Source organism: Eutrigla gurnardus, assembly GCF_963514095.1.
Source record: "Eutrigla gurnardus genome assembly, chromosome: 18".
Taxonomy (NCBI): Eukaryota; Metazoa; Chordata; class Actinopteri; order Perciformes; family Triglidae; genus Eutrigla; species Eutrigla gurnardus.
The window spans coordinates 931,333-946,318 of NC_139929.1; the positions used below are offsets into that span (position 1 = coordinate 931,333).

At 49.0% G+C, this 14,986-nt stretch overlaps 1 protein-coding gene across 1 annotated transcript in view; it reads left to right on the forward strand.

Annotated features, from left to right (window-relative positions):
• The window catches only part of cUnh18orf63 (chromosome Un C18orf63 homolog), a gene marked incomplete at its 3' end in the record, with an annotated part of 12,180 nt that extends 6,283 nt beyond the window's left edge, over nt 1-5,897 (forward strand). Inside the window, exons 11-15 of the mRNA XM_084033644.1 lie at nt 1-114; nt 2,516-2,758; nt 3,107-3,949; nt 4,062-4,145; nt 5,775-5,897. The exon at nt 1-114 is cut by the window's left edge and continues 70 nt beyond it. Of these exons, the coding sequence (XP_083889770.1) occupies nt 1-114; nt 2,516-2,758; nt 3,107-3,949; nt 4,062-4,145; nt 5,775-5,897 (1,407 nt within the window). The remainder of the gene's footprint in view (nt 115-2,515; nt 2,759-3,106; nt 3,950-4,061; nt 4,146-5,774) is intronic.
• Nucleotides 5,898-14,986: the final 9,089 nt, after the last annotated feature.

A 14,986-nucleotide genomic window follows, 5' to 3' on the forward strand; every position in this document is an offset into this window, starting at 1 on the left:
TCCTTCCTGTCTGACCTCAGCGTCAGGCTGCAGAGTGTGTGCGGCTTCCCTGCTCGTCTGAGCAGCAAACCCCGTTACTGTGCGGTCGGTCTCAGCGCCGCGGCAACGCTGCAGGTACACACACACACACACACACACACACACACACGAGGTGCATGGAACGTACGTGGCCACTAGGAGGCAGTGTTGTGGTGAGTGAACCACGCTGAAGCTGCTGCTGATTGGTTGGTTGGGTTGTGATGTCATGGACCAGCAGCTCCTTCTGTTCCGACGGTAAAATGATGATTGTGTCAAAGGAGTCTGGTGGCTTTGAAGAGAGCAGCGCTAACAAATATGGCTGCCCGGCTTCTCTCTTTCTTTCCTTCCTTCTGTCTTTCCTTCCTTCTTCCCTTCCTTCTGTCCTTTCCTTCCTTCTTTCCTTCCTTCTTTCCTTTCTTCTGACCTTCCTTCTTCCCTTCCTTCTGACCTTCCTTCTTTCCTTCCTTCTGACCTTCCTTCTTTCCTTCCTTCTTTCCTTCCTTCTGTCCTTCTTTCCTTCCTTCTTCCCTTCCTTCTGTCCTTTCCTTCCTTCTTTCCTTCCTTCTTTCCTTTCTTCTGACCTTCCTTCTTCCCTTCCTTCTGACCTTCCTTCTTTCCTTCCTTCTGACCTTCCTTCTGACCTTCCTTCTTTCCTTCCTTCTTCCCTTCCTTCTGTCCTTTCCTTCCTTCTTTCCTTCCTTCTTCCCTTCCTTCTGACCTTCCTTCTGACCTTCCTTCTTTCCTTCCTTCTGACCTTCCTTCTTCCCTTCCTTCTGACCTTCCTTCTTTCCTTCCTTCTTTCCTTCCTTCCTTCCTTCTTTTCCCCCTTCTGTCCTTCTCTCTTTCCTTCCTTCTTTCCTTCCGTCCTTCCTTCTTTCCTCCCTCCTTTCCTTCCTTCTTTCCTTCCTTCTGACCTTCCTTCTTCCCTTCCTTCTGTCCTTTCCTCCCTCCTTTCCTTCCTTCTTTCCTTCCTTCTGACCTTCCTTCTTTCCTTCCTTCTTTCCTTCCTTCTTTCCTTCCTTCTTTCCTTCCTTCCTTCCTTCTTTTCCCCCTTCTGACCTTCCTTCTTTCCTTCCTTCTTTCCTTCCTTCCTTCCTTCTTTTCCCCCTTCTGTCCTTCTCTCTTTCCTTCCTTCTTTCCTTCCGTCCTTCCTTCTTTCCTCCCTCCTTTCCTTCCTTCTTTCCTTCCTTCTGTCCTTCTCTCTTTCCTTCCTTCTTTCCTTCCTTCCTTCTGTCCTTCCTTCTTTCCTCCCTCCTTTCCTTCCTTCTTTCCTTTCTTCTGACCTTCCTTCTTTCCTTCCTTCTGACCTTCCTTCTTCCCTTCCTTCTGACCTTCCTTCTGACCTTCCTTCTGACCTTCCTTCTTTCCTTCCTTCTGACCTTCCTTCTTCCCTTCCTTCTGACCTTCCTTCTTTCCTTCCTTCTTTCCTTCCTTCCTTCCTTCTTTTCCCCCTTCTGTCCTTCTCTCTTTCCTTCCTTCTTTCCTTCCTTCCTTCTGTCCTTCCTTCTTTCCTCCCTCCTTTCCTTCCTTCTTTCCTTCCTTCTGTCCTTCTTTCCTTCCTTCCTTCTGTCCTTCCTTCTTTCCTCCCTCCTTTCCTTCCTTCTTTCCTTCCTTCTGTCCTTCTTTCCTTCCTTCCTTCTGTCCTTCCTTCTTTTCCCCCTTCTGTCCTTCCTTCTTTCCTTCCTTCCTTCTGTCCTTCTTTCCTTCCTTCTGTCTTTCTGTCCTTCTTTCTTTCTTTCTTTCTCTCTTTCCTTCCTTCCTTCTGTCCTTCTTTCCTTCCTTCTGTCTTTCTGTCCTTCTTTCTTTCTTTCTCTCTTTCCTTCCTTCCTTCTGTCCTTCCTTCTGTCTTTCTGTCCTTCTTTCTTTCTTTCTCTCTTTCCTTCCTTCCTTCTGTCCTTCTTTCCTTCCTTCTTTCTTTCTTTCTTTCCTTCTGTCCTATCTTCTTCCCTTGCTTCCTTCTGCCCCCCCCCCCCCTGTGGGTAGTTAATGTGGCCGTGTGGAGGTGGGTGAGGGGGGAGGAGGAGCGATTATCAGATCGTTTCCCTCCCTGTAAAACCGTCATGGGGAGTTTTATGACTGTAAAGCTGCGACGCTGAGGAGAAGATGGAGGGAAAGTTAATTTTCATAACACAGATGTCAGGAGGGGTGGAGGAGGAGGAGGAGGTGAAGGAGGTGTGTTTCCTGTTGAGTTCACTCCTCATAAAAACAGATCGACGTCTGGAAACGGTTCTCAACTCATCATTAAGATGCAGATAAACAGTATTAACACTGAATATGAGAACATGATCTGTTGTTTTTATTTTTATGGATGTGTTGCTCCACTTCCTGACTCCACAGATGAAACTCAAACCTCTCTTTAATCTGACGTTCACAGCTGATGTGTGTTTGGCTGCAGGAGAGGCAAAGTTCACCCTCACACACTTCTCCACTTCAAACCATGACATCACGTTTGTACGGCGAGTCCTGAAGGTGTTCTGTGTGTCCTCTTCCTCCTCAGGTGCTGAGTGTTGAGCAGATCAACCTGACCTCCTCCTCCTCCTCCTCCTCCTCCTCCTGGCCGGTCCTCACCCAGCTCCCTCCTCCCCGACCTGTGAAGCCCTCCTTCGGGTCACAGCCTCCAGCCTGGGCCCCTCCCTCCCAGCAGGACGGAGCCCAGGGGATTCTGGGTAACAGATCTGGATTTGGGAGTCAAGGATGCAGAGGAGACGGAGACCCGACTTCATCTTCATCCTCCTCCTCCTCCTCACATTTTTCTTTTTCCTTTTCTGTTTCTTCTGGTTACCAGTCAGCTTTTCCCCTCTCCTCTTCCTCCTCTTCCTCTTCCCTCCCCTTCCTCCAGCCGGCTTCATGCCTCTCCTCCTCTTCCTCATCTTCCTCTTCCTCCTCTTCCCTCCCCTTTCTCCAGCCAGCTTCATCCTCCTCCTCCTCTTCCTCATCTTCCTCTTCTCTCCCCTTCCTCCAGCCGGCTTCATTCCTCTCCTCCTCTTCCTCCTCTTCCCTCCCCTTCCTCCAGCCGGCTTCATCCTCCTCTTCCTCTTCCCTCCCCTTCCTCCAGCCATCTTCATCCTTCTCCTCTGTCCTCCCTCCTCTTCCTCCCCCGATGATCCTTCCTCCCAAACTGGTTCCCATCTTCAAGAACAAGTTTCCGTCACGCCACGTCAACGTGGCCCAGCTGCGTCTCCAGAAGCAGAGGGAGCAGCTGATTGGAGGATGGGAGGAGAGGGGGAGGGTGACACTTCCTGCTTTGAGGATGACGTCAGCTGCTGCTTCTTCTTCGTCTGTTTCTTTGTCCGCAGCATCCCTCCAACGTCCTCCGTTAACCGCTCCTCGTTTCAACCGCCGCCCCAAACCTCCTCAGCCAGCGTGTCCCCCCAGACTCAAGCACCTCGGCAGCCTCAGCCCTGCAGCCCGGTCTAGACCCAGGCTCATCATCACCCCAACGCCCAGACCCAGGTCCAAGACCACTGTTAAGTTCAGGTCTGAGTCCAACATTATGTCCAGCCCCGAGACCAAGGTTATCTCCAGGTCTGAGACCGACGTGAAGTCCAGGTCTGAGACTGACGTCAAGTCCAGGTCTGAGACTGACGTCAAGTCCAGGTCCGAGACCGACGTGAAGTCCAGGTCCGAGACCGACGTGAAGTCCAGGTGTGAGACCGACGTGAAGTCCAGGTCTGAGACTGACGTGAAGTCCAGTTCTGAGACTGAAGTGAAGTCCAGGTCTGAGACTGACGTGAAGTCCAGTTCTGAGACTGAAGTGAAGTCCAGGTCTGAGACTGACGTGAAGTCCAGGTCTGAGACTGACGTGAAGTCCAGGTCTGAGACTGACGTGAAGTCCAGTTCTGAGACTGAAGTGAAGTCCAGGTCTGAGAACGAGCAGGAAAGAGCAACGACTCCTGACGTGTTCATCAAAGAAACGTCCGGCAGCAGAAAGGTGAGTCAGCTTAGTTCAGATTTCTTCTTCTACTGTATTTGTTCTCTCCTCACATCCTCGTAGGAGAGCTGCATTCATTTAAATGTGGGCTTTTTTAAAAACACTCTTTCAGGGGCGTGAGTCTGGCTCCAGGTCTAAGGAAACAAGATCTGCTGTACAAGACGTGGACGTGGGTCTGATGGTCAGAAGCAACCAGGTCAGCAGACACACCTTCCTCTCCCTCCTCTTCTTCACACTTAACATCTACCTAGCCAGCAGAGAGAAGTAGGACCATTTTCTCATAGACTTCTATACAACCAGAGAGGAGTCGCCCCCTGGTGGCCAGCAGAGAGAAGTAGGACCATTTTCTCATAGACTTCTATACAACCAGAGAGGAGTCGCCCCCTGGTGGCCAGCAGAGAGAAGTAGGACCATTTTCTCATAGACTTCTATACAACCAGAGAGGAGTCGCCCCCTGGTGGCCAGCAGAGAGAAGTAGGACCATTTTCTCATAGACTTCTATACAACCAGAGAGGAGTTGCCCCCTGGTGGCCAGCAGAGAGAAGTAGGACCATTTTCTCATAGACTTCTATACAACCAGAGAGGAGTCGCCCCCTGGTGGCCAGCAGAGAGAAGTAGGACCATTTTCTCATAGACTTCTATACAACCAGAGAGGAGTCGCCCCCTGGTGGCCAGCAGAGAGAAGTAGGACCATTTTCTCATAGACTTCTATACAACCAGAGAGGAGTCGCCCCCTGGTGGACCTTCAGGTTTTTCAGACCTGGAGGTTTAGGTCTGGACTCTCCAGGTCTCTGTCCCTTGTGGGTGTGTTGTTGGTTCCGTTCCCGTCTCCATTGTTCTGCCACAAAGACAACGTTTATACTTTGCTCAGTGCTCGGTTGCAGTGAAACTGGTTGGTCCGTATCTTTTTGTGAATCAGAACTTGAGACGGGACAGATGGCGGCTGCAATTAGCAGCCAATAATCATTCTTTGTGAATTCTCCCGGCGGCGGTTATAAAGACACAATAGAGAGATCTGGTGTGTAATGTACAAAGAAGTGATGTATCTCCAGCGTGTGCACGCTATGTGCAGCTTTATAAACATCCTTTAGGAGGACCACATGCATTAAGGTGATGTATTAAAGCACGTTGGCGTGATGAATAGCACGCATGGCGCCCCCCGCCCGCCTCCGTTTCCCTCCAAACGTCCTCCGAGCGGAGGCCGACGGCTGTTAGGGTGATGAATGGCCAGCAGGAGGCGGAGCCCAGCGCATTAATAACAACATTCATCAGTTTTACAGCTTCTCAACAACAACACACCGCTTACTCTTTTATTCACATGCTTCACCACCGGACACATTCTGCTAGTCCCTCACATTTCATCCATCATCCAGGGTTCATACAGGTGCTGGAAATCCTGGAAAACACTTGAATCTTAGTGTGGTGTTTCCAAGGTTTGAAAAGTGCTTGTAATGCGACTGAAAACAGCATTTTGTGACATTTCTTTATGAAAAATGACTTTTGATGATGAACAGATGATGAAAATAGTTGGTGGTTATATTTCTGTGGATCTGTTAGTGGAATTAGTTTTCCTTTCATTTGTGGTCCTTCTGTAAAAAGCTGTCTCCAAACATCATGTTGGTTGTTTAGAGGACAATAACATCTCATTTAATGTGATGAACAAGTGACATAATAAGTAGACTGAATACTGACCATTGGATTGATACAAAGATGGAGTTTACCACAGCTGGAAGGGGCTGGAAAAGCATGGAAATGCACCTTGAAGTGCTTGGAAAGTGCTTGAATTTGACTTTGGATATTCACTCCGGTCTCTTTGTCCGTCCAGATGTCCAAGCTGAGCTCTGCCACTCTGCTGGCCTGGCTGCGAGGAAGAGGAGTCCTCGTCGGTGCCAAACACAGGAAGGAGGAGCTGATGCTGAAGGTCATGAGCTGTCTGGCCGAAGCCTGACGCTCTCCACACACACACACACACACACACACACACACACACACACACACACACACCGACTTCATTATTAACGCCGTGCTCAGCTCCTCATTTCAGTATTCAGTGTGAAATATGTGGTTATCAGCCGGAGCCGATGAGTGTCTCATCCTCGCTAATTGAGATGCTGAAGATTTGCCAAAATGAAATCCCGTGTCGGGTGGAGTCACCGGCTGGTCCACGTAGGAAGTGACGGAGTGACGGTTTGGGGTTTTATTAGAGAGATAAGGTACTGCATTGTGTAAAATCACCTCGGGACTTCATGATGTTTAAAAGCGCCTCGCTGCCGTTTGGAGGTCGTTTCTCCTGCAGCTTCATCGTCTTGGGTTCACTTCTTTCATTCGGTTCATGTGACCTTCAATGACATTTACTAGATGAGCTTCTATGTTTGCTCAATGTTAGTGTGTGTTGTCGTTTCAAAGCCTCTCTATCTTTATAGAAACGTTGTGATGTTTCTGCAGCGTTTCAGCTGCCTTGCTTGTTGTTAAAACAGTGTTATATTTATATCTGAAGTTTTGTGTATAAAAACTAATTTCTAATTGTCGTGGTCTGTTGCTTGGACAGCTGTTTGCCACACAGATGTGTCCAGTTGTAGGAGTTTGTCTCAGTTAATCCAGTTTAACGTCCCAGCAGGATCGTCCGGGGGGGGGGTTAGACCATATGTGTGTGGTCTGTGTGTGACTGTGAAGTTAGCAGGTGTCAGCTGTGTGTTAATGACTCATCACTACTGCCACGGACTCCCTGAATAATCTGATCTCATGTTCAGGAAAGTGATTCAGGCCGGTGGAGCATTAAAAACGGAGCTGGGGGGGGCATTCGAGATTAAAGTTGTACGTTTAACAGAAAGACTAATTGGATTTCTCTTTTCTGAGAGTTAAGTGGTTTTTTAAAGAACAAAACATTTAAGAGATAAAACTAGAATGTTCTCTGAGGTTCTTAAGTCATGAATGTGGGTCGATCCAGCAGACTCCCCTCTGGAAGCTGATGATCGGCTTCTTTTGGTTTTTATTCATTAAAGTGAATTAAGCGTGTGTGTGTGTGTGTGTGTCTGTGTGTGTGTGTGTGTGTGTGTGTGTGTGTGTGTGTGTGTGTGAGGACTCTTCTAATCCGTCTCTTCCTGGGAACCAGAGTCAAAACAAACCTAAAGTGTCTCTATGAAAATACACAGAGCTCAGATGAAATGTGGATGTTTGCTCAGCGTAAACATCGTAGTGCTCCACTTAATGAGACTGTGTGTGTGTGTGTGTGTGTGTGTCTGTCTGTCTGTCTGTCTGTCTGTCTGTGTGTGTGTGTGTGTGTGTGTGTGTGTGTGTGTGTGTGTGTGTGTGTGTGTGTGTCTGTGTGTGTCTGTGTGTGTGTGTGTTTACACATCGCCCTCCAAATGTGAAGCATAAGAAGGACTTTCAAAATAAATGTCTGGGAGGACTGCATTAGTCATTAGTGTGACTCAAAGTACTTCACATTTGTTATCAGAGCTTTTCATTCTAATCAGCCTGAACTTTCCTGAAGCTCATCTGTTTATTTGTTTAGATATTATTGATTATTATCAGCTGGCAACCAAACCCTTAAAAAGTGGCAACGCAATTTCACCTTAAACTTAAATCTTTAATCACAAAAGGGGCCAAAAGGTTTGATGGCGGGGGCGTGCATTATTTAAAAACGTGACCTCAACACTTCCTGTCCGGCCCACGGCTCTCTGTGAAGTCTAATGTTTCCCACAATGCATTTTGATAGCCTCTCCCCCGTCAGGAAATTCAATCCGCAGCTATGAGACGCCGAGGAATTCCATTATGTTTGACACGCTGAGAGTGTGTGTGTGTGTGTGTGTGTGTGTGTGTGTGTGTGTGTGTGTGTGTGTGTGTGTGTGTGTGTGTGTGTGTGTGTGTGTGTGAAGGTGAAGTCACTGTTGGCTGTCAGGTGTTTCATCATTCTAGATATCAACAGTTTGCAGCATCTGGCTGGATCCCATGACTCACGTCTAAAAGATCCGACACACTCTCTCTCTCACACACACACACACACACACACACACACACACACACACACACACACACACACACATTATATCAGCGGACAGTTTGGAGCAGTGTGTGACAGAAACCTCTCGTGTGTTAAGAGGCTCTTAAGGTGGAGAATCTAAACCAAACAGAGGGTTTGGAGCCTCTTAAAGGGACAGTTCACACCAAACCCCACATCGTTCCTCCGGCGACGTCCAATCAGGACAGTTTGTGGTGCGAGCAAATCCCGGTCCAGACTCTCACCATGTGTGTGATGTCATCTGGAAGGAGCACGCTAGCTGGATGCTAAAGACCTACCACCATGATGCTGAAGTACCTCAGCTCTTTCTTCGCCGTAGCTCGATCTATTTTCCGTTTCACAGCCGCGAAGCATCTACGCTCGGCCCGACGTTAGAACTGATGTGTTTTTAAGGGGGAGGTACCGTTCGTGGCGAGAAAGCTTTTTTTTGGGATGATGTCATGCTACAAAACCAACGTTGGGTTTAGACCCTCCAAAAAAACACGCAGTTATGTTTCGGGAAAAATACCGTGAATCACTCGAGTTTGACGCAGGATCAGTTGTATTTATTCGAATCACTCGTACTAGACGTTCCAGAGAGAGGGCGGGGCTTAGCACCAGAGAGGGGGCGTGGCTTCCCTCCACGTAGACCCCCAACCAGTTTTCCTGCATCACGACTTCGTACCTGGTACTAAACCAGCGAGGAGGACTTGGAGGTTCCACTTCCTGGTTCAGGAGCTTGAAGTGGACCACGGCGGCTTCAGAACCGACGTCAGGACAACGGAGAGCGACGGACCGGATCAACGGCTAGCCGCACATCTGAGGTATGATAACAGTTTCCTCGTCAACATCTCTGTCTAACAACTGCTTTTTAACCGTCTGGTCAGAGCCGGACCGATGCCACGCTACCATTGGTCAGTCCTCCTTCAAGGGGCGGGACTTAGCCAAGGGTCACAAACCTCCACTGGACTTTAGAGATGAACGTTATTTACAGTTAATCTGGTGGAAAGTTTCTCATTGTTTCCTCCTCGACCCGGGTTTGAAAATGTCCTTTTCGAGGTAAATCAGAGGGTGGTTTTCCTTTTTGGATTTGCACGGTTGTGAAGGACGATGATGCATAAATCTGTCTGCTGTGATGAAACCGTGTGGCTCACATCCCTCAGATTCTCCGTGAGCAGTTCGTCAAGTCTGACCTCAAAGGACGTTTATCTGCAGGGATGAGTTATGAGGAAGATCACGCCGTCAAACGGCGGTTCTGTGCAGCGGTGAGGTGCAGGACGTTGATGATATTTATCTTCAGTTCTCCTAAAAACGTTCATCTCGTTATTTCATGTTTCATGTCCTTATTGAACATCACGACGTCCCTGGCCTCACGTTGAGTTGAGCGATGTGGAACACGACGGTACAGCTTTAACATTCATATTTAATTTAACTTCAAACGATGAGAATCCCGCCTTCATAAAAAGTAGAATTTATTGTCACTGGTCTAAACTAACCAAATATTTTATGGCTAATCCGCCCCAAAGAATCCACCAGTTCTCCTCTTCAATATGTTTCTCGTTTTCTCTGTTTTCCAGAAATATCATCCACTGACTCGTATCCAAGCCTGGCTGTCGCCACGGAGACGGGACATCACGAACCTGCAGTTAAGGTTCACCTTTTTATCAACTCTCAAGTGTTATGAACTGTCTCTAATGAACTCGTCTTGGCTTTCCATCCTGGAAGATGAAGATGAGACTGGATTGATGTAGTTGAAGTGGCGAAACGAAGGGCTGGACTCACCGCGACCTACTGGGGGGGGTCACAGGAAGTGTGATGTCACAGGAAGCAGTACAGTATGGCGGTGCATGGAAATGGTCTCCAGCACCATTGTGGGTTGATACAAGTGCATCACATAGTGAGTCACATGGTCTTCACCACGACACCTCTACGTCCTGTTGTCTACTTCCTGTTGTCTACTTCCTGTTGTCTACGTCCTGTTGTCTACTTCCTGTTGTCTACGTCCTGTTGTCTACGTCCTGTTGTCTACGTCCTGTTGTCTACTTCCTGTTGTCTACTTCCTGTTGTCTACGTCCTGTTGTCTACGTCCTGTTGTCTACTTCCTGTTGTCTACGTCCTGTTGTCTACTTCCTGTTGTCTACTTCCTGTTGTCTACGTCCTGTTGTCTACTTCCTGTTGTCTACGTCCTGTTGTCTACGTCCTGTTGTCTACTTCCTGAACTCTCCAGCTGGTTTTGGTTCTCGACTGCAGTTTGTGATCAGGACTTAATTTGCTCTCTGCAGACCCACAAAGCCAAGTCCAAACCACTTTGTGGTCTGTAGTGGTCTGCTGCAGGAGGAGGGGAGGGCTTGTTTCATAAGCTGAGGGATTTCTCCTGACCGCCTCCTTTTCATTGCCTAATTCCTAAATCCTCGTGTGAGGAAGTTGGCGAGGCTGCAGAGAGGAGAGAGATCCAGATCCAGCACAAAGACTCTTTTGTTTCTGTGGGACCGAGACCAGCAGAAAGTCCCAGTGATGGATTTGCAGCAGTGTGTTTTAAAGTGTTGGCGGGCGGGGAGAATGTTCCTGCTCCCGGAGGTTGAACACTCCAAACCATAAATATGTGTGAAGGTTAATGGGGAGAAGCTGATGAAGCTGCTCGTTACGCTGATGTAGGATCCCCGAGGAACCAGGTCCAGGTCTGAAGAGGGCCTGAGAGTCCAGACCGACGTCCTGTCGTTCTTATACTAGGTTAGAAATGAACATTGATGCCCGTGTGTTGTTCTCAGTTTAAGGTTAATTTATCAGATATTAGCTCTCTGGTCCAGGTCTGGTTCATAGTGGTTCTGCTCGCTGGAGACACGTCTGGTCTGCTTTAACTTCCTGTCTGGGTGTAAAACTGTCACACCGGCCCAGGAGCACCAGGATCCCGTGTGTCCTCAGCTGTCCTGACCCAGAACCAGGTCCGAGGTGGTCTGAGCCGGTCCTGGCAGCCGGACAGGTTTTCCCTCGCCGGGCCGATCTGCTGCTTCTTTTGTCCGCTGACGTTTGGAGACGTTTGAGTCCTTCCTCCATGACTCGGCTCCTTCTTTTACCCCCCCCTCCCGGTCTGGATCCAGTCCCCCCCCCCCGGTCTGGATCCAGCCTCTCCTCCGGTTCCCGTCTGTTTATGCAGACAAATAAAAGGCAAACAAGAGGACAAAGGATTCCCTGACAGCCGGGAACAAAGAGGGAAATCTCCGTGTTGCTTGTTAAAGAGCTGATCTGAGTTTGTCCTCGGACGCTCGTGAAACCGGGCAACGGCGCGTCACGCGGCGTTGAAGCGGCCAAGGCGTCGCCGTGCTGCCAAACAAACATGCAGCAGCTGATGAACAGGCCGAGACTCTGAAGTCTCTCCGTTTATCACCAAACATGAAAGTGTTCACAGCATTTATTAAATCAAACATTAGTCGTTTCCACACAGAACAGTTGAACTGGATTATAGAAATGTCACATTTAATGACTTCCAGTCTGAGTCGACTGCTGATTAGCTGATGCAGTGGACGTCGTCATGGTAACGTCACCCTCCATTTTGGACATTTTTTGGACCATTTTGGATATTTAGCACCCAGTGAAGGAAGTGACCATATTTAGACTGTAGAGGAGCGACGGACGGATCCATGTGGATCTGGATCCATGTGGATTCTGGTGTGAAGCTGCTAACAAAGTTAGCTTCATAGTTCAAGGTCAACTTACAGCTATGTGTTAAAGTCATCTCCTCCACCTCCTCCTCTCTCTCCTCCTCCTCTCTCTCCTCCTCCTCTCCTTCCTCCTCGTCCTCCTCCCTTTCCTTCTTCCTCCTCCTCCTCCTCTCCTCCTCTCTCTCCTCCTCCTCCTCCTCCTTTCCTCCTTCCTCCTTGTCCTCCTCCCTTTCCTTCCTCCTCCTCCTTTCATCCTCCTCTTTCTCCTTCTTCCTCCCCCTCCTCCTTCCTCCTCCTCTCCTCCCCTCTCTCCTCCTCCTTTCCTCCTTCCTCCTTGTCCTCCTCCTTTCCTCCTTCCTCCTTGTCCTCCTCCCTTTCCTTCCTCCTCCTCCTCCTTCCTCCCCATCCTCCTCTCTCTCCTTCCTCCTCCTCTCCTCCTGTCATTTAAACAGGCATGGAGGGTCTGATGAAAGATCCTGTGCATTGTGGGAAATGTAGTGTCCAGTGTTTTTGACGTTTGTCTCCAAGTAAAGAAAAGTCAGAACGGAACATTCCTGAAAACAGCTGAGGAAGAAGAAAAGGAGGTAGAAGTGAGGAGGAGGAGGAGGAGGAGGCTGGTCTTCGTCGGTCACTGAGAGGACGCTTCCTGTGTCGGGAGATTAATCTGTTCCCGGTCGGTGATCCATCACGTCTGAGAAAATAATTACAAGATTTCCCACGAAGTCTCTCTGTCTGCAGGCACGTCCGTCTTTATCACCATCCATCAGCCAACGCCATCGCTCTTCCCGTTAAGTGATTAAACCCCGCCGCTCTCTTTCCTCTGCAGCTAAACAAAAACCTGGAGGTCGCCGGTTCCAATCCCACCAGATGTACATTCATGTGTATATGAACTAAAGTCTGATCCAGTCTGAGTGTGTTTTACATCTGCAGGTGGTTTTATCTGATGAAGAGGTTGCCGTCCTTCCTGCCGCCGGCTGCCGGCCAATCAGAGCATCGCACACCGAGGGCATACAGGTCACACACACACACACTTCAGCACAGTGATTTCTGACTGTTTTTAGTTCAGAAAGTGAACTTTGTGTTGATTCAAGTAGAACGTTTTACAGCGGAGGACCAACGGCGTCTTTAAAACAGGAAGTACGATCAACGCCTCGTCTGCAGCAGCGTTTGGTTCAATCCAACAAGTGTGACGTTTTAAATGGTGTGAAATTGAAAAAGGATGTAGAAGGGAGGCGATCTGAGGGAGCGCGGCGTGACGAATGGCCTCCGCGCCGCCTCGCCAGCGGACAGATGTGATGAACGTTCTCCCGGCCGCCGTGATGAATTAAAACGCCCGCAGGAAGCTGAACTCTGCCGCTGGAGGTGTGCTTTAATTAAGCAGAGCGGCGGATGAAAGTGGCAGCCGGAGGCTTCGTCCGTGATGAAGGAGAAACGCCGCTTCTGTCCCGCCAAACAGGAAACGCACGCCGCTGCCAGGAAGGCCTTCAACCTTCACTGCAGGACTCAACTGCTCTTTTCAATGTGGTCTCTGAGACGCCACAGCCGTGTTTTCACCGCCCGCCATTACCCAGAATCCTCCAGTCATCAATAGATGGCGTGATGACGCTGCGATCAGCAGGATCATCACACGGCGTTGGTGTTATTTCGGGGTGTGGACGATGAAACGCTCTCCAGCTTTCGTGCATCGTCGTGCTTTCAAATCCCTTCTTTCAGAAGTCTGGGTCCAGACCAGCCAATCAGCTCCAGGCGTTATTGATCGCTGGGCAGACTGTGTGCAGCCAATCGAACCGTGTGATTGGTGGAAGCTGGACAGTCTGTCGAAGCAGCAAACAATGCCTCGAGGCTCAGATCCAAACAACGAGCTCAATGAGGAAAAGCTTCAGATCAGAAATATGCTGACTCAGCATCCACGTTGCTGAGTCACATGACAGGAAAACTCCCATGATCCTCGTGTCCATGTTAATCTAACTAACGAGGAGCTCCTGTTTGACCTCGGGGCCGTTCGGTGGCCTGAAGCCCGACTCCGCCCAGTTCCATGGAGCCGGCGGCCCGCGTCACGGTGGTAAAGCGGCGCCCGAGGCCGGCGTAACGCTACACCGACAGTCAGTTTGACCTCTGACCCGACCACCTTAATCCTCCTTCACGGCCCGAAACTGCAAACACGTGTTCAGAACTCCTCCTCATTCAGCTGTTAGAGGGGCCGCCTCAGTCATCGGATCCGGTTCAGACCCCCAGCACTGACATCTGGACTCGCTCTGGACCGGCAGAGAGATCCAGCTCAGCGGTGAAGGTAAACCAGGAAACACTTAGTCTTAGTTTAAATGTTGTTTCAATCCTGTTTAAAAGTCTGAAGCTACAAACAAAATGTTAATTAGTTAAACCACCAGATCTGTTCAGGGATCAACGTTCTACAGGACCACTGCTTATCAGGGCCACTGTACGTTAAAAACAGAGCCGGGGGCAATACTTTATCATGTTCACTGAAGCCGACACTACGCTCCGATACAACAACATAAATCATCGCCTCTACGCGCGACAGAGCCCGGATCATCCTGTCCAATCAGCACGCAGGGCTGTGTTCGTGCACACAGAGCCCCTCCCCTCTCGGGTCGACCACTATCACAGGGGGGAGGCGGAGGGAAGTAGCAACAAGCTTCCAATTCCTCAGTTAAAAACCGGAACGAGGAGGAAAAGAAAACACCGGTGGAAAAGAAGGAAAAAAAGAAAGATGGCGACGGTGCCCGTGATAAAACCAGAGTCAACATCGGACCCGCGTTTCAAAGGTGGCGTGATCTAAGGGCCACGAGATCATAGGGCACGAAGTCGAGGGGGAGGAGCTCAGTGGTCGTGGGGGAGGAGCTCGGTGGTCGTGGGGGAGGAGCGTGAGAGTTGGAAACATTCAAAATCTGCCCTCGATCCGCCAGACTTGCAGAATGGGACTTTAAAGTCGTACATTTACATGATGTACGACTATATATATATATATTAGGGGTGCAACGGTACAGGTGGCTCACGGTACGGTCCGTACCTCGGTTTTTGTGTCACGATTTCGGTACGGGTTCGGTACGGTTTTGATATGTGTTTTGTGCATAAAGAGACATTTCATTTCTCTCAAATGATTTATTTATTTTGCTTCTCAGAACAAGTTCCAAACAATTCCAGTGCTGAATAACATAATACTTCAAGTAAACAGTTAGTAAGCAAGCACAACACTTCAATAAACTCAACACTTCAATAAACTCAAATAGTACTGTAGACTTGCCTTTGTTTCCTTACTACAAATTACACCATAGCATAAAATATGTATAAAAAAATAAAACACACAAAATGTAAACAAAAAACACTGTTAAAGTACATTTTAGACTTTACTTCTAGTGA